Source organism: Glycine soja, chromosome 1, assembly GCF_004193775.1.
Source record: "Glycine soja cultivar W05 chromosome 1, ASM419377v2, whole genome shotgun sequence".
NCBI classification, from domain to species: Eukaryota; Viridiplantae; Streptophyta; class Magnoliopsida; order Fabales; family Fabaceae; genus Glycine; species Glycine soja.
The window spans coordinates 24,880,772-24,900,850 of record NC_041002.1 but is presented as its reverse complement, the minus strand read 5'-3'; the positions used below and the strand labels follow the sequence as shown (position 1 = coordinate 24,900,850).

General features: G+C 40.6%; 1 protein-coding gene across 2 annotated transcripts in view; it reads left to right on the top strand.

Moving 5' to 3' along the window:
- The window catches only part of LOC114413652 (mediator of RNA polymerase II transcription subunit 25-like), a 52,082-nt gene that overhangs the window by 12,449 nt on the left and 19,554 nt on the right, over positions 1 to 20,079 (top strand). For both annotated transcript variants that reach the window (XM_028378156.1, XM_028378165.1), the window contains 5 exons: positions 1,860 to 2,069; positions 2,155 to 2,220; positions 6,318 to 6,522; positions 13,066 to 13,133; positions 13,253 to 14,095. In XM_028378156.1, coding sequence (XP_028233957.1) covers positions 1,860 to 2,069; positions 2,155 to 2,220; positions 6,318 to 6,522; positions 13,066 to 13,133; positions 13,253 to 14,095 — 1,392 coding nt within the window. The remainder of the gene's footprint in view (positions 1 to 1,859; positions 2,070 to 2,154; positions 2,221 to 6,317; positions 6,523 to 13,065; positions 13,134 to 13,252; positions 14,096 to 20,079) is intronic.

The window sequence follows — 20,079 nt, the reverse complement described above, 5'->3', positions numbered from 1 at the left end:
TCTAATTCAACCCTACAAAATTGGCTTGTAAGGTGAGGGTTGCCCCCACTTATATACTCTATCTTGGCCTTATCTCTGGCCGATGTGGGACTTGGGGTTCTTTCCCAATAACTATGGACAAAGCAAAATAAACGTATTAAACTTTTTTTCTTCTATTGCTTTTCTATTTTTATTTAGGTATTTAAAGTGTCATTATTTTTGTATTGCTTTTTGTTTTGCTTCTTAATTCGTAATACTCTTTTTCTTTTCTTTCATGTACAGAGTGCTGGGACACACTTTTTTTTTTTTTACTTTGTGCATACACATTTTGTTTTCTGTTACTATGTGCTAAGAGCACATACGCACTGTTTTCTGCTTCATGTCAAAAACAGAGCGACGCACTGTTTTATCTTATGCATAGTTGTCAATATTGGATAGCAGCTAACTTTGAAAACGCTATAGTGGGATTGCAGAAAGTGGGATGGCTGCTATTTTAAATGTTATAATACAAACTAATGCTTATATAAAAAACTTCGTTTTTTATATAAATTTTCAAAAATAAAAAAAAACAAAAAGCCCAAAATTAAAGAAATTCATGATAAATAATAAGTCACAGTTTACACACACAAAATCACCATCAACATAGGAGTCATAAAAACATAGTAATTCTGTCAAAAAAATGAAAGGTGTTGGTAAAATTAATAGAAAAAGAACATACCAAATTAGACAAAAAAAAAAAATTAGCCGAATGTGAGCTGGGAAGTCTAAAGGAAGAAGAAAGAATAGAGGACAAGATAAAAAATAGTCTTATAAAGTCGCCTATTCTGGCAGGCAGGGTGGGGGGGTGTTAGGAAGTCCCACATTGCCTGCCTCAACTCTCGGGGTGCAACTTATATATTTGTAGGCCAATTTTACTTAATGCCAATTGGTTTTAAGATGAAATCTAACATGAATAGTGGTCAAAACAAAGATAACTTTGTGTGGAATATTTACCCAGAAAAATAAGATTCCAGGGGTAAAAAGGATTTTTGAAGCCTATATCATGGCAGTGCTGCTATTTTGCCCCCTATTGCTGCCATTATGGCTGCTATTGAAAATTGCTACACTATGTGAACCCATAACGGCCTAGGCCTGCTCTGATCCGCTATCCCGCTATAGTGCACTATTGAGTATTAACTACTATGATGTGTGCTATTTTGCCCCCTCACCTGAAGGTGTTAGAATTTAGAAGCCCCTACTTTGACTCCATTTCCCCCCTTCCTTTTTTGTCTTTGTTGGGGATTTCTTATCCTGCAACCTTTTGTACTGCTATCTCTTTCTTTCTCCCAAAACTCTTTCTAATGCATCAAAGCCATCGAATGCCTTTTCTTGTTGGAGAAGAAAAACTCCCTTATGAACTAAAACAAATGTTAAACAGTTGTAATTGTTAGTTCCCTTTTGATTGATGGTCTGAAGCATTGTTCTTTGAGTTTTGAGGCTACTACTTTGTAGAGGCTACAACTTTCTTTAATTCGAGCTTTTCTTTTCCAATTATGGATAGTCTAGTCTATGCAGTGGATGTATTCATTTCTTTTAATGCCTCTCTGTGTCACTACTCATGTAATTAATACACTAATAACTGGATCTCTGTACAGTTATTTTAGATCTCCATACACTTATTTTGGATATTTTATGATAGCTTGAATGCATTTTTGTGTAAAGTCTTTAGCAATTTTAGTGTGATATGCCTTTCATACTCCACTGTTCATAATCTATAGTAGGTTTTTCTAAAGTAAAGTACATAACTTAAAACTGTTATTTAGAAAGTAGAAACTTTATGGGCATCTCTTTGGCCTCAAAGATGAATTTGGATACTCACACCTCAATGTTGGAATGCTTAGATGCTCTGGATCTCTCAAAGCGGAGCCCCTAATCAGCAGAGTGTGGATATGCACAAGCATTGTATCCTTGTTGCTGCAAGTAATCCCTATCCGTTGCAGACACCAGTTTACGTTCCACGACCACAAAACCTAGAGCAGAGTGAAACCATTGACTTGGACTCAGGGAGCCATTTATATGATGCTGAAGCGGTAGCTAAAGCATTTCCTCAGGTATTCTTTATTTATTTCAATGGAACTCTGTTTTTGTTTTGTGTCTGTTCACTTTGATTGATGGTGTGGGATCTTCTGCATGCAGTTTTCTATTTCCCTGTCAGTCATCTGCCCAAAACAACTTCCCAAGATTAAAACCATTTACAATGCGGTAAGGATGGCATATCTCTCATCTACTAAAATGTTAATGTCTTTATTTGTCTAATGTTAAAATAGGAGAAAACAGGTGTATGATGGACTAAAAACCTCGTCAGAGTACACAGCGAATGCTCTATTATATAGAGGTCATTACAATAAATACTAATAATGAGAGGATATTTTGTTTCCTCAAAAATCAGATTCTAATTTCCTACAAATGATACTTTCCTGCTAATAATAAATGTATATGATTTTAACCTGATTTTCAGCACTCCCCCTTGAGCTGAAGCTTACTAAGCTCCCAGCTTGTTACAAGAATATTTATTCCCAAATAATACATAAAAAAATTAAAAATAGAGTTCCACCAAAAAACAATGGTTTGAAAGACAACTCAGGGATGCTAGCAAAGTCGGGGAGTATTGTTTGCCAGAGAGCTGGAATAACCATCAACCATTTATGGCAAGCAAAACAAGTTTCGACCTTCCTAAGAACCACATTCGGAAGCTTCAAACCAATGACATTGGAGGCCCAAATTATTTAAAACTTGAAACTAGGGATGAAACCAGTGCATCTGGGATAAAGATAGGGGCCAATGCATCTGTGGAGAGGAAAACTTGAGCAGAAATGCAAAATAACGGTACCTAAAACATGAAAAAGTCACCAAAAAACATGTTGAAAAATGACGGTGGCAGGATAGGTGATTGAAAATGTAACTTATTTCTTGAAAAAGCGATTCAAGTGATGGGATTTGGTATAACTTATGTTCTTCGCTAGAAAATGAGCAGTGAGCAGAAGGCGGTGGTCAGAAAACATGATGGAAAAGGATGATAGCAAGGTTGACAACTGGACAGTTCTTCGTCAGAAAATGAGTGGTGAGTAGAAGGCGTTGGCTGAAAAACACATCGGACAAGGACAGTGGCAAGATAGGTGACCAGAAAGTTCTTTGTTAGAAAATTTGCTGAAATGTGGAAACAGGTTGTTGGGAGAAGATGAGAGAGAGAGAGGAGCGAGAGGAGAGTGAGGAGGGAGACAATGGGTGGGTAAGAGTGACGAGTAGAGGTAAGAGAGATGTGAGGAACAGTGTAAGCCTCAGAAAGAAACCCCATTGGGGATATGCCGAGACCAGAGGAAGAGTACAGCAAAAGGCAGTTGTCGTGAACTGGAGAGATCACAAAGACATCTCTTCATTTTACTTTACAAGGTTTGCGGACGATACCACGGAGAAGGAACTTTGGCAGCAATTCAAAAGATGGGGTGATGTGAGAGAAATCTTCATACCCAATCGAAGGAATTACAATGGAAGAAGATATGGTTTCGTTCGATTTAAAGGGGTCCAAGATATACAACAGCTGACAAGGCAGCTAGATAGCATTGTCATTGGAGGTATGAAGCTATTTGTCAACATTCCCAAGTATGATCGAGAGAGACGAACACAGGAAGACATGGGTAGACAACCACAGAACAAAGGAGGAGACATGCACACACGATTTCAGAGAACCACACAGCAACGCCAGAGAAAACCACTATCTTATGCGGACGTTGTGAGAAAGAAAAACATCACTCAGCAACGAAGAAAGGATCAAAAGCAACATTTTCAAGGAGACGAAAGCTACACTTCCTTAGTATACCTACACGTGAACACAAAAGAAACCAAGTGGCTAGAGGATGCGTGGGTCGGACGACTGAACAACCCCGCCATGTTTGAAAGGTTGGAGGAGGAGTTAAGATGGGAGCTGGGAATGGACTTAGCCCCTAGATACTTAGGGGACGATCAAGTCCTTTTACCTGAAATGACTGAAGACGAAGCGGAATGAGTCATGAATGGTGGACTGCATGGAACCACATCTCCCTTCTACTCGTTGGAGAGATGGAAGCCAAACATACGCATGGGAAATAGAACGGTGTGGGTCCACTGCTGGGGTATTCCGCTTCAAGCTTGGGATAGGAATCGTATCAGGAAGATTGTCGGGACTATGGGAGATATTGTGGATGTAGACGATGACGTCGAAACTAAATGGAGAATGGATAGGGCACGAGTCCTCATCAGGACTCCATGGACGCCGGCGATCAAGAACGTCATTGAAGTTCACATCAGCGGTGAAACCTTCAAGGTTCATGTCGTCGAGGAGTGCGGGTCGATGACCTGCGAAAACCATATCAAGGGCAGTAGCTACAGTGACTCGTCGGAGGAAATAGAATCCTCCGACAGCCTCGCAGGAGATGAACTCCTAAGAGCGACAAGGTTCGCGGGTGCAAACCAAGAGCTTCCGCGAGCCACGGCGCCGAACCAGCGCCCCAACTCCCCACACAACATTACCGTGCCAAATGCCGGCGTCGGAGAGAGGATATTGACCGGAATGACCATTGGTTGGAAGGACGATGGGTACCTGATGGATAATGTTGAAGTTCCGCGGTTAATGACTGGAAGGAATGGCAAGGCAACGGTCAACTCAAACATCGAGGCGTATGCAGCAAAGATCCCACCTTTGGAAAGCTACCTCAACAGCCACGAGTCTCAGGCTGGTGTCTTTCACGAAAATAGGCAAAGAGAGAAGGGGGAGACTAGCGGTGTACAGAGGCAGCTTCATTAGCCTTCACGTGACTATGCAGGAGACAACAACTCAACAAAAGGGAAGCAGGTGTCTGTAGCTGATGTGGCACATGAAATAGGAGACTGCTTGGGACAAAAGAATATGGCATTGCAATATGGGCCCAACTTGGGCCAGCCATCTGTTATACTAAATGAACCTACAATTAAATTGGGCCGCACCCCCCCTAAAAATAACAATGAAGTGAGTTGTAACTGGCAGGTGTACTCTAGTGGGAGCTGGTCTCATAGGAGATACCAAAGGCTGGCAGGGCAAGTGAATGCCAACCAGGAGCAACCAAATAACACACAGGCAGACAGCAGAAGCAATGACCCTAACAGTGAGACAAGAGACATCAACAAGGACTTCGAAGAGGAGGCAAACACAGAAACTGCACAGGCCCAGGAAGCAATCAACATGTGGGAAATGATCCAACAATTGGGGGTGACATTGGGGAGCAGAGAAGAGGATCAGCAAAGCAGAATTCTAGAAGAGAGCGAGACTGTGGGTGGGAGAGAGTTAGGAATAGAAGAGAGCGAAGAGAGAGTGTCAGAGAGAGAACATCTCCAAAGTGATTTGTATTCCAATCTTTTAGTCTCTGCTTTAGCTTCTTAAACTTTTCTTTTAGGACTTATCCCCCCAGGCAGATACAGAATTGTCCATCCAGCAGTCCTGAAAGATTTATCTTGCAACCAGCAGTCAAGAAACCTAAAAGGCTTGGGTCCCCTGTCAACAGAAGAGGATCGCAACAGGATTGGACAATGATTAGAGAAATTACGATCCAATATGATCTGAATACTGTCTTGCCATTTGCAGAACCAATCAGCCGAGACAAGGACCCTATCAATTTTACTTTTTGCTGTCCCATTTGGTCTGTACCAAGTGAATTTTCTGCCCACACTAGGTACATCCTCAACATCCATGTCAGCAATCCAATCATTGAATTCCTTCAGGCTGCCCTCATTCTGACTCCTTTGACACACTCCTACTCTTTCAGATTGCCTAAAACTTGTGTGTCTGAGTACACAACTGATACTCTATTATAGAGGTCATTACAATAAATACTGATAAAGAGGATTTTTGTTTCCTCGAAATCATATTCTACTTTCCTACAAATCCTACTTTCCTACTAATAATAAATGTAATAAATATACATTATTTTATCTTGATTTTCAACATCCACTTTTAAAATGGTGGCACACAAAAAATGTTATGTGCATGCTGTCTAACATTAAGTAGTGGTGTGTTTGATTCGGCATTGAAAATTCATCACTGAATTTTGAGTTACAAAACATTTATGCTGTGAAGTCTTATAGATTGAAAAATTGTTTTTATTTTAAGTTCTGAATTTGAATTAAATGAATAAACTAATAAGGTAATCTATACTGAAAGAAACCATTGTCTTTTAATAATTTTCCCAATGAGATATTTTGTAAATATTCTAAGAGAAACTTCTACTTTTTTTTTTTTACTTCTATTAAGTTTTTTTCATAATATTGATCATATTCCTTTGGCATTGTAGGGAAAACGAAACAATAGAGCAGCTGATTCACCACTTGAGGCTAAAACCCCTCATTTTCTTATTTTAATATCTGAAGGTTTCAGGGAAGCCTGGGGTGCTTTGAGTCGTTCTGGGATCACAAGTTTGCCTTCAAATCAAAGTCCTGTTAAAGTAGATGCTGTTTCTGTAACACCAGTTACAGAGGCACCCCCAACTTCTATGCCAGGTCATTTATATATGCATGCTTTAATCAACACATTTTCAGTGTCATGTACTACAATATAATAGTTTGCTTGGTTTATTTGTATTTCTATCTTCACATCACATGCATAATTTAAATAGCAACTTAATTTTGCATGTAAAAAAGGTGAAAGTTAGAATGAGTTTAGAGAGAGAAAGTAGAGAGAGAAACTGTGGGTGGGAGAGGGTTAGGAATAGAAGAGAGAGGAGAGAGAGAGCTAGAGAGAGAACGACGACGGGTCCTAGTCTGATCATTGATCGGAAATGGGAAGGACATCAACACTATCAGCGAGCTAACTGGAGAGAGCACAAGGACGTAATCTCGTTCTATTTTACAAGGTTCCGTGAAGACACAACGGAAAAAGACTTGTGGTACCATTTCAAGCAGGCAGGAGATGTGAGGGAGATTTTCATCTCTCCGAAACGAAACAGAAATGGAAGGAGATACGGTTTTGTTAGATTCAAAGGGGTGGAAGATGTTCATCAGATGGAAAAGAAGTTGGACAGTATGGTTTTTGGAGGGTTAAAGATGTACGTCAACACCCCTAAATTTGGCAGAACACATCGAGTAAATTCACAACCAGTTGTTAGGGGGAGAATGGAGGGCCAGCATCACACAGAAGGGGTTAGAGACGTGTACCTGGGAATGAAGCAAGTAGCAAATATGAAGCTCTCGCAAGGGTCATATGCAGAGGCAGTAAGGAGGCATACCCCAAGAACAGAGCAGAGGTGGACCCAAGCTAAGGAGAACAGCAGGTGCTGCATCTCGACGTCATCAGTGAGCCTAGATATTCCGGCGACAGGGCAACAATGGCTCAAAGGGGCTTGGGTAGGGAGATTAAAAAATTTGGCCATGTTTGACAGTCTAGAGGATGAAATGCTATGGGACATAGATGAAACCATATCTCCAAGATACATTGGGGATGATATGGTTTTACTCCTCGGTCTCACCGACAAAAAAGCCTAGAATGTGATGGAGGAAGAAGATGCAGCTTGGAGTGAACTGTTCTACTCAGTGGAAAAATGGACACCACAGCTGCGTCCTGGTTATCGTTTGACATGGGTTCAGTGCTGGGGAATACCATTGATAGCGTGGGACATGCAGCATATTAAACAGATAGTGTCCTCCATCGGTGACATGGTGGACGCAGATGATGATGTGGAGGAGCTAAGAAGGTTGGACAGGGCAAGAATATTAATAAAAACACCGTGGAAGCCGTTCATACAACATACTGTCAATGTCCAGATTCGAGGAGAACTACACGTGGTACACATAGTGGAGGAAAATGGGAAATCTTGCGCCAATTGCCAGCACAGGAGAAGCAATGGCCAAAGCTCATCTGAGGAGATTCAATCGGAGGAGAGTGATGTCGGAATGCTTCTAGGAGATGTCCCGCCATCGTGGTGGAACGAACTGAGATTGAAGGACAGAATGGGTGTTTGCAGCGAACCCAGCAGGGACGCGCCGAGGTCGGTGGAAGGGAAGGAGGAAGAAAGCTCGCCTGAAACAAACGGACCATGTAGGTCAGCGGGGACAAGCCCACCGACACTCGTCGACGTGCAAGGCAGCGACGCGGGGAACCAGCTCGCGGAGTCACCGACTCGGCAGGATGACACCATGCAGGAACCTCTGGATTACCAAACGGGTAACGACGACGAAGAACAGTTGCCTACGGGGCACGGGACGGCGGAAAACCAGGCGGACGGCGATGGCCCGACCTCGGATGGAATGGTCGTAGCGCAAGGGCCTGACGGGTTGAGCTTGGGTCCGGATCCAGCGGGTAAAGCCATTGACCGCTGGATATTATGCCTAGCTGACACTGTGCAACCCTATGTTGCAGGGGTTCAGAGCCAAAGTTGAGGGGGATGGGAGACAACAAAATTCGCCGTGCACCAAATTGGGGAAATAAGTGACTACGGGGGATATGCCTCTGGTGAAATCAGAGAGAGCAATCACGAAAAAGGAAAAGTGGAGGCAGAGATGAACGTTGGAGAGCCTGATACTTTTAAATATGGGAGACATAAGGCACGTGACAAGGAGGTGGAAAGGCAAATGGACTTGGGCTGTGATATTTACACCCCCCCAAAAACATTTGTTCACCAGAAAGCAAGCCCAGTTGGCCACACATCATGCCCAAATAATTCTTGGCTGGTGTATTCTTGTAAAGGAGGGGGCAAAAAGAAATTAGCCCACAAAAGTATGGCTCTCTCTTCGTGGGATGACACAAACACAACAGGCAATCCTTCAACTATAACTCAGCAGAAAAACGAAGAAACAAATAAAGGGATTCAGCTAAGCAAATTACCGCAGAAACATTAGCTCACAACACAGGCAAGGTCAGATGAAGAAAATAAAAAAACAGCTAACAATCAAGATGTAGAGCAGATTTGGAGTATGATCAAGGACTTGGGGATGACCACTGGAACTTCACAAAGGGATTATATTCAACAGATGGTGGAAATGGAAGTAAGAGATTGGGGATCAAGAGACAGGCCCAATGATTATTCTATCATATAACGTAAGAGGGTTAGGGAGGGGGGTTAAATGGCCAGGAATTCGTAGGCTGGTCAGGGAGCACCACATAGACATGCTGTGCATACAAGAAACAAAAAAGGAGAGTGTAGAGAGATCAATGTGTCAGGTGTTATGGGGGGACCCAGGATTCAGCTGGGAGTCATATCCTTCTTCTAATGCAGTTGGAGGCATTCTTTGTATTTGGAATGAGAAATTGTTCAAAGTAGAAAGCAGGATTTCAGGAGCAGGCTTTATAATGGTAACAGGCAAGTGGTGTCAGGAGTCACAACCAAGGCATATAATTAATATCTATTCGCCTTGTAGTCTTCAAGATAAAAGGCTGTTGTGGGAGAGGATTAAACAATTGAAAACCCAAAATCCTGGAGGTTATTGGTGTGTATTGGGGGATTTTAATAATATAAGGGTAGCAGCAGAGAGAGTGAGCACATCTCAGGGGGGGACAACGGATGGCAGTATTAGGGATTTCAATGAATGGATTGACGAGATGGAAGTTGAAGAAGTGCCTTGGGTGGGAAAGAGTTTCACTTGGTTTAAACCAAATGGCAAGGTGAAGAGCAAGCTGGATAGGTTCTTAGTGTCCCTTGAATGGTTATCCAAATGGCCAGGATCCTACCAAATCGCGCTTCATAGGAATTTTTCAGATCATTGTCTTATATTGCTTAGATCCAACAATGTCGATTGGGGTCCAAAGCCTTTTCGAATATTAGACTGCTGGCTTGCAGACAAGTCCTTCAAGAAATTGATTGAGGAAAACTGGTCATCTAATCAATGGAGTGGTTGGGGGGGATATGTGATAAAACAGAAAATTAAAGCCATCAAAGCAAAGATTAAGGTGTGGAATAAGGAACATTTTGGAGACACCTACAGTAAATACAAGAAAATAGAGGAAGATCTAAATAGGTTGGAAGAGGAATCCGAAGAAAGACAGCTCAATCATAATGAGTTACTACTTAGAAAGCAACTTCAGCAACAATTGTGGGAGGCAGCCAAGGCACATGAGTCATTGTTGAGACAAAAGGCGAGATCCAAATGGATTAAGGAGGGAGACTGCAATTCGAGATTCTTTCATTTGTTGATCAATGCTAGGCGCAGGTCTAATTGTTTGAATGGTGTGCTAGTTGATGGAGTGTGGATAGAGAAGCCAGCAATGGTCAAAGAGGAAGTAAGGAGGTTCTTCATGCAGCGGTTTCAAGAAAATGATCACACAAGACCAACACTAGATGGCATCCGTTTCCAGACCATTGACATTCAGCACAATGACATGTTGGTGGAGCGCTTTGGGGAGGAGGAGGTCAAAAGGGCGGTATGGAGTTGTGGTAGTGACAAAAGCCCGGGCCCGGATGGAATCAATTTTAAGTTCATCAAGCAATTCTGGGATATCATTAAATCTGATTTCCTAAGATTCCTTGATGAATTTCATGCTAATGGAGTTTTTCCTAGAGGCTTGAATGCTTCTTTCATAGCCTTAATCCCGAAGACAGTGGATCCACAATTGTTGAATGAGTACAGACCTATCTCACTCATAGGATGTACTTACAAGATACTTGCTAAGGTCCTGTCTAACAGAATGAAGAAGGTTATGCATATCCTCATAAATGAACGACAGTCAGCATTCATTGAAGACAGACACATGCTTCATAGTGTGCTGATAGCAAACAAAGTGGTGGAGGAAGCCAAAAGAGGACAAAAGCCATGCATTATCTTCAAGGTTGATTATGAGAAGGCGTATGACTCAGTGTCGTGGGAGTTCCTGTTCTATATGATGAGAAGAATGGGTTTTTGTGCAAAATAGATACATTGGATTGCTGGATGCCTAAAATCAGCATTGGTATCGATCTTGGTTAATGGAAGCCCTTCATCCGAGTTTATACCCCAAAGAGGGCTTAGGCAGGGAGATCCACTATCACCCATGCTTTTTAACATTGTAGCCGAAGGTCTTAATGGTTTGATGACCAATGCTTTAGAGAAAGGGCTATTCAGGGGTTTCTTATCAGGAACGAATAAAGTGGAAATCAGTCTCCTACAGTACGTGGATGACACAATATTTTTTGGGGAGGCAACCATGGAGAATGTTAGAGGAATTAAAGCCATCTTAAGGGCCTTTGAGCTTGCATCGGGCCTAAAAATTAATTTTGCTAAGAGTAGTTGTGGGGCTTTTGGGGTGTCGGACCAGTGGATAAGAGATGCAGCCAGTTATCTTCGCTGTAGCTTGATGTCCTTTCCTTTCACATACCTTGGCATCCCTATTGGGGCCAATCCGAGAAGATGTCAGACATGGGACCCTATCATTACTAAATGTGAGAGAAAATTAGCGGCTTGGAAACAAAGACATCTGTCTTTCGGGGGGAGAGTGATCCTTATAAACTCAGTGCTAACATCCATTCCTATATATTTCTTTTCTTTTTTCAGGGTCCCTAAAAAGGTGGAGAAAAAGTTGGTGCGACTACAAAGAAAATTCTTATGGGGGGGCGCATCTGAGCAAGACAAAATTGCTTGGATTAGTTTGAACAAGGTGTGTTTGCCAAAAGAAGATGGAGGATTGGGGGTTAAAGACATATGGTCTTTCAATACAGCTTTGTTGGGCAAATGGAAATGGAAGCTGTTTCAAAATCAAGGGGACTTGTGGGCTAGGGTAATTGAATCAAAGTATGGCGGTTGGAGGAGTTTAAGCGAAGCACCGAGAGCTAATAAGGAGTCTACTTGGTGGAAGGACTTGAAGAATGTATCTCAACATCCACAACAGGGGCAGCTGTTGAATGCTCCGATATCATGGAAGGTGGGCCGAGGGGATAAATTCAAATTTTGGGAGGATAATTGGTTAGGGGGAGACATTTGTTTATTAGAGAAATATCAAAGGCTATACAATATATCGGTTCAGCAAGACCGAATAATTCAGCATATGGGAGAATACAAAGAAACAGGATGGGAATGGGATTTCAAGTGGAGGAGACCACTATTTGACAATGAGATAGATCAGGCGGTTGCATTTATTCAAGAGGTGGAGGGGATCAGAATTCAGAATGACATTGAGGATCAGTGGATGTGGGAGGCTGATATCAGTGGAAGGTGCTTGGTTAAGAGTGCTTATAGTGTGCTTAGAAAGGATATACCACAGGAGGCTCCAGCTGAAGCATTTAAGGAATTATGGAAGCTCAAAGTCCCATCTAAAGTGACTACGTTTGCGTGGAGGTTACTCAATGATAGGCTGCCAACCAAAGATAATTTGAGGAGGAAACACGTAGAGCTGAATGATCATTTATGTCCTTTTTGCAGTAGCGTCGAGGAGAGCGCGAGTCATCTATTTTTCCACTGCAGTAAAGTACTTCCGCTTTGGTGGGAATCCTTGTCTTGGGTGAATATGGTGGTTGTCTTCCCAAATCACCCAAGACAGCACTTTATCCAGCACATGCATCAATCGTATGAAGGCTTGATGGCGACTAGATGGAAATGGTGGTGGTTAGCATTGACATGGTCCATTTGGAAGCACAGAAATAGCATTATTTTCTCTGGCAGCACCTTCAATGCAAATAAAATGATGGAGGATGCAGTGTTTTTATTATGGACTTGGCTGAGACATTTAGAGAAGGGTTTTCAATCTCACTTTAATCAATGGTCTTCAAATATTAGAGAAGGCTTTCGATGTAATCAAGGATAGGAATCTAGACCATAGTAGCTACTAGTTTTGTTTTCTTTGGTTTCTATAGAGTGGTTCCTTCTCAGACTATTTTGTCTGATTATGGAACCATTCCCTTGGTAACCTCCTTTCTGTATTTCAGTACCTCTAGTACTCTCTATATATAATATATTATCTTTGCTGACCAAAAAAATAATTTTGCATGTATCTTTGCATTACATTGCTTTAGGGTACTATAGTTTGTCTTGTCTAGTTGGTCACTGGTCAGCAGTTTATAATAAACGTAAATGGCTTATTTTGTTGATGTTCTGGTTGAGGATTTATTTTATAATTAACATGAATTTTCTATGGATTTTTAGTTAATGGATCTATTCCAAACCGGCAACCAGTTCCTGCTGGGAATGTGGCTCCTGCTACTGTAAAAGTGGTAAACCTAAGATCCTTGAGACTATACTATTAACTTATATCTAAACTATGGGGACCTATTTTTATTTTTTCCTGACTTGATTTTCCCAATGATCCTGGATTTATATAATAATTCTTTAGGAGCCAGTTCTTGTAGCCTCCATGGTATCTGGACCTGCTTTTCCTCACAATTCGTCAGTTCCTCGTGCTACTAGTACTAGTCAAGGAGTTCCAAGCTTGCAGACGTCTTCTCTATCTTCTGTTTCTCAAGATATTATAACAAATAATGAAAATGCGCAGGATACGAAGCCTACAGTGTCAATGCTGCCCCTTCGTCCAGTGAATCCTGCTCAAGCAAATGTGAACATTTTGAACAATCTCTCTATAGCACGGCAGGTGATGAACTCTGCTGCCTTAAGTGGTGGAACCTCTATGGGACTTCCGTCAATGAGTCAGACTCCTGTTGCCATGCACATGTCAAACATGATATCTAGTGGGATGACATCTTCTGTACCTGCAGCTCAAAATGTATTTTCATCTGGACAGTCAGGAATAACATCAATGACTAGTTCTGGACCTCTTACTGGTCCTGCACAGGTTGGACAAAACTCAGGTCTCGGTTCATTAACTTCAAACACTTCTAATTTGTCTTCAAGTTCGAACATTGGGATTTCACAACCATTGGGTAATCTTCAAGGGGCTGTTAGTATGGGACAACAGGTGTCCGGTATGAGCCAAGGAAACCTTTCAGGGGCCCAAATGGTGCAAGGTGGAGTTAACATGAACCAAAATGTAATGAGTGGTCTTGGTCAATCAGTTGTTTCTTCTGGGACTGGCACGATGATTCCTACTCCAGGAATGTCTCAACCTGTACAATCAGGTATGCAGCCACTTGTGAACAATGCCGCAACTAATATGCCTTTGTCACAACAGACATCAGGTGGTATGCAATCAGCACAATCCAAATATGTGAAGGTCTGGGAGGTATGTTCACTTCCTCCTATAGCTTACATTGAAGTTCACCTGTCAAACTTAAGTTTTACAGCATTATCCTTTTCTTTTTCTCTTGAAAATTTCAGTCTGTTTGGTATAAATTTAACTTAATATGAAAAGGTAATTTCACCATTTTCTATTATTAATCCATTTTGTTTGGCACCAATATGGCATCCTAGTTGCTTATCATTTGATGTCTTGAGAATAACCAAGTGCTATTTCTCTTATTTCTTTTGATGCTTGTATTTGAATGTTAGTGTAATGAGGTGGGCAAATCATGACTGGCACTTACTGTTTCATCAATTTTAACTTTCATTTAATGGACATTCAATTTGGGAAAAGTTGGACCTATTTCCAGATTTCTATTTCTATTTTAGTGCATTGCTCTTTTTATCATGATTTTCCTACAGCAACATTTGGCATCTCTTGTTTGAATCTTTCTTGCTATTGTTATCTTAGAGTATATTGGATGTTGAGAACTTAAGCCTATGTCATTAATATTTACTGTCTCTACATCCTTGCTGTGTTTTCATTTTCCCCACATTTTTTTGTAGTTCAACATATTACTATTAAGACAAAACTATCTTTTTCTTATTTATCGTAAGTACATTGATTTCTTTACTTTATCTTTTTGCATTATTTATTTGGTATAACGGTCTTTGTCCAAGATTCTTATTTTGTGAGGACATACGATCATGCATTATATATGGAGAAATATGAAGGTGGTTCCATGAATGCGGATAGTTGGAATATATGTAAATATAATTATAGTCATTACAAGTTAAGATATTAAGAATTCTTGTAATTATTGTATGAACAATATATAATATAGTGCCTCTGCTGTGTCAAATAACAGATTTTTCATGTGTCTTTTTCTCTCATCACAAAATGGTATCTAAAACTTGATGAGAGGCAATACTCAACTGTTTGCCTGGGGAACCCATTGTTGGTGATTTTTTTTTTTGTTGGTAACTGTGTTTCTATTACCGATATTATGATAAGAACAGATAAAAATTGAACAGATTTGAAAAGATGAAACATAAGTTTTTATAGATAATTTGAGACATTTTATTACACAGGTTTTCGAGAGCTTGTCTCTCCACAATTCAGATTCTTCCTAATTCCCGAGTGTCTTTCCCATTCTGGTTTACTTCTATTTATACTACATCTAGTGGACACAATTATTCTGAATGGTTGTGACTGTTCCCAAGGGTCATGCCCCCTTGATTCGCATCTCCTGACCTTGCTCCCCTTGGGCGGATCATTACGGTTGGTTGTGACTGTTCCCAAGGGTCATGTCCCTTTGATTCACATCTTCTGACCTTACACCCTTTGGGTGAATCGTAACTTTTGAGTGATTTACAACCTTTGGGAGGGTCGTAACTGTTGGGTGGTTTGCACCCCTTGGGTGGGTCGTAACTATTGGGTGGTTTACACCCTTTGGGTGAGTCGTAACTGTTGGGTGGTTTGCACCCCTTGGGTGAGTCGTAACTGTTGGGTGGTTTGCAGCCCTTGGATGAGTCGTAACTGTTGGGTGGTTTGCACCCCTTGGGTGTTGTGCGCCCTGCTGTTGGTGGTCCATGGTTATTGCTTCTCTTGCACGTTGTTTGCGGGTGTACACTTTGGTGATGTGTGGCTTATGCTTATGCTTATCAATACCCCCGCCTAAAAGACTCACCTTGTCCTCAAGGTGATAAGTCGGAAAAACCTCTTGTAATTTAGCCACAGATTCCCAACTATTTTCATTGGGAGGGAGATTTTGCCAATGAATTAAAACTTTCACGTTGCCAGGTTGTAATTCATGAATATCTAAAACAGAATCTGGATGAACTTGTAATTCCTGATCCTTAGATAACATAGGTGGTAAAGGTTGGGACTGGAACGAGTCACCAATGGCTTTCTTGAGGAGAGAGACATGAAAGACTGGATGAATTTTACTATGAGATGGAAGATCCAACTTGTAAGCAACAACACCCACCTTGTTTAACACCTGGAAAGGATCATAAAACCGAGAGGAGAGTTTTTCATTAATCCTTTTAGCTATTTTTCCATAATTATGAACAAATCTCCTGTTATAGCCAGTAAGGCCTAAGAATCCCCTTAAGCTGGTGACATTCTTGGGCATAGGCCATAATGTTATTGCTTCCAACTTCTGAGGATCTGCGGATACACCTCCAACGAAAATAGCATGTCCTAGATATTCCAAGTTTGCTCTCCGTAGGAGCATTTCTTGCCGTTGATCTTTAATTCACTTTGTTGCAATAATGTCAATACATTTCGCAGGTGTTGCTTGTGTTCTTCCATGGAAGGGCTATATATTAGGATATCATCCAAGAATACTAAAACGTATTTTCGGAGTACTGGCCTTAAAACTTCATTCATTAATGATTGAAAAGAAGAAGGTGCATTAGTAAGTACGAATGGAAGTACCATAAATTCATAGTGGCCTTCATGTGTGCGGAAAGTGATTTTTGCAATGTCATCTTCCTTCATTCTGATTTGGTGGTATCCAGATCTTAAATCTAGCTTTGAAAATACAATAGCCCCTCCTATCTAGTCCAACAACTCTTCAATTAATGGGATGGGAAATTTGTCGGGAATGGTGATTTTGTTCAAAGCTCTGTAATCTACACAAAACCGCCAACTGCCGTCTTTCTTTCTAACTAGTATGACAAGACTGGAATAAGGACTCGTGGACGATTGAATGATTCCTGCTTCTAACATTTCAGCAACCAATTTTTCAATTTCTGTTTTCTGATAGTAAGGATACCTGTATGGTCTGATATTTGGTATTTGGGCTCCTTCTTTGAGGTGAATGGCATGGTCTTGAAGCCATTGCGGAGGAAGTCCTTTTGGAGGTTCAAAAATGGAGGGGAAATCATGTAGCACATTTTTAATTCTGGCAGAATTGTATCCTTCCAATCTATCTCTGTTTGAATGTGGTGATAGTCGATAAGGAACCCTTCTCCCTGATGCAAAGCTTTCAACATATATTTAAGTGAGGCGTCTTTCTTTAAAAGTTCGGGTTCTCCCTTTATAATCACCTTTCTGCCATCAATCTTGAGGACCAGCGTTAGTTGTTCAAAGTTGGCTCTAATCTCTCCTAAGCTTGCTAACCATTCCATACCTAAAACCATATCTATGCCTCCGAGGCCAAACAAGAAGAACTGCTGCTGTACCGGTACTTCTTGCACTTTCAGGGGAACTTCTCTACATACTCCCTTGCATTTAATTTTGTGTCCATCTCCAACTTCTACCACATATGATGGAGTGTCATCCACCTTTAATTGTAATTTTTCCACCAGTTCCTTGGAAATGAAGTTATGGGTGACACCGCAATCTATCAATACTTTAACTTTGTGATCATCAATATTTTCCCAAACCTTTAAGGATCGTCGAGAAGTAAATCCCACAATACTATTCATGGATAATTGGGGTGTTTCTCCAATTTCTGGTTCGGGTTCCTTTTCGGAGTCTTCAACATCATCTTCATCTGTTACTAACATTATCCGAAGTTGTTTATTTTTGCATACATGAGAGGTACTCCATTTTTTGTCACAGCGAAAACATTCGCCTTTCTTCCTCTTATCTTGAAGCTCTGTTTCGGTTAATCTTTGAAATCCTTTGGGTCGGTTGCTGTTTTCTGGGGTGTTCACGGATGTACTGAATTAGAAGGGCCATTACTTTTTCCTCCACCTTTCTGACTCATACCATAAGTAACAGTCTTTGTATAGGATGGATTTCGGTAAGAGGTATTGACTTTTGAAATTGAGTTTGAAGCAACATTTGGTCCCACCTTCCAAATTGCTCTGTTTTTCTGCTCGATCATTAATGCCTTCTTGACCATGATTGATAAAGTGGGGGGTTCGTGGAGTTTGATTTCTACCCCAATGTCTTCCTTCAATCCGTTCACAAAAATGTCCTTTAAATGTTCTTCATTAACATTCTTCAGCATTCTTGCAAACCTTTCGAATTGCTCAACTTACTCTTCCACCGTTTCTTCTTGTTTAAGTGCAAGGAGGGCAGCAAAAGGGTTGAGAGTGACTGAAGTTTGGAATCTTTCAAGAATGGCAACTTTGAAATCGTCCCATCCAATATCAGAATTGCAAGTCTCCCACCATTGGAACCAAGATAGCGCCTTTCCATCTAGCGCCACCATAACTGCTTGAATTTTCTCTTCTTCTAGTATATCTCATTTGAAAGAAGCGTTCCAATTTATTTATCCAACTATAAGCATCAGATTCCCCATCATATATGGGGATTTCCAATTTTCTCCATCGTTCTGTTTTTCCTTCGCCAGTGTGGTTTTTGGGTGTCTCTTCTCTATTGACGGAACCTTTGGGTGTGCCATCATCTGTATGCTTGTACAAATTTTCCATCATGGCTTCTAGGCGCGTAAAATGTGTTTTAAGTTGTTGTCGTTCTGCATCTCGGTTTTGTCGGTCCGCCATTAGCATCGCCAAAATTCTCTCCATTGTGTTTGAATTTTTAGAATTAGATCAAGTTGTCACCATTATTGAAAACAAGCACCGAATCGGTGCTCTGATACCAAATTGATAAGAATAGATAAAAATGGAACAGATATGAAAAGATGAAATAGAAGTTTTTATAGATAATTTGAGATATTTTATTACACAGGTTTTCGAGAGCCTGTCTTTCCACAATTCAAATTCTTCCTAATTTCCGAGTGTCTTTCCCATTCTGGTTTACTTCTATTTATACTACATCTAATGGACACAATTATTCTGAATGGTTGTGACTGTTCCCAAGGGTCATGTCCCTTTGATTCACATCTTCTGACCTTGCACTCTTTGGGTGAATCATAACTATTGGGTGGTTGACACCCTTTGGGTGGGTCTTAACTGTTGGGTGGTTTGCACTCCTTGGGTAGGTCGTAACTGTTGGGTGGTTTGCACTCCTTGGGTGGGTCGTAACTGTTGGGTGGTTTGCATCCCTTGGGTGTTGTGTGCCTTGCTGTTGGTGGTCCATGGTTATTGCTTCTCTTGCTCGCTGTTTGCGGGTGTACACCTTGGTGATGTGTGGCTTATGCTTATGCTTATCATATTATCAATGACCATTTTTTATTTTTATTTTTCTTTTCTCCTGCAAGTAACAAAATTTATCCAAAAACCAAGGGACCTTGAGGAAATTTAAATTTGGAGCACCAAGGAGTGAATGATAAAATTTTAAAGTGAAGCAAGAAATTATAAGAAAACCGAGAGAACAGATTACATGTTAATAAATAAGTTGAAATAGTATTTTTGTTTTGATTTAATTTGGGGAGAATAATTGTTTTATTTATTTATTTTTTTATTCAAATGCTTTATCTGTAAGTTTTTGTTATTAGCTGTTTTGAACACAAAAAATAAGCCAATTCAAAGTTCAAACACTGACTTAGCATAGAAATATGTGTGGCTGAAGCACATTTGCTTGACATAATAGATGACAACTACCGCAAAGGTTAAACTGCATGAATGATTTTATATGTAATAAATATAATTAATTGTAACATGCTATGCTTTTTTAACACTTCTTCTATTAAACCGTATGCTTAAATAAGGCTAGCACTTCATCTAAAAATCGTACACCTCAGGCTGGAGAATACAGAAGGTTATGGTCGAAATGAGCAAGATCAACATTGGAGGTTATGTGAAAAAATCTGCTAGTTCTAGCTAATTAGCTGACTTACATGACTGATTATAATCATTATTTGTAGAAGTTTTCCTCAGACTAACTGTCAACCTGTTATGTTTTTTAATGAGAAATTGGTTTAAATGCAATGCTTTGTCACAATGTTAAGAGTGAGTGGTTGAGGGCAGATAATTACCACTTATCGGTTAGGTTTGCTAACAATGTGCCTTACCATGTATTTATATTATTCTTGCTTATACACCACTACACTTAGTCTAATACACCCTTAGCTTAGGGTCCACTACTAATGATTCCTAGCTCCTTAGTTCTTTAAAAATACCTTA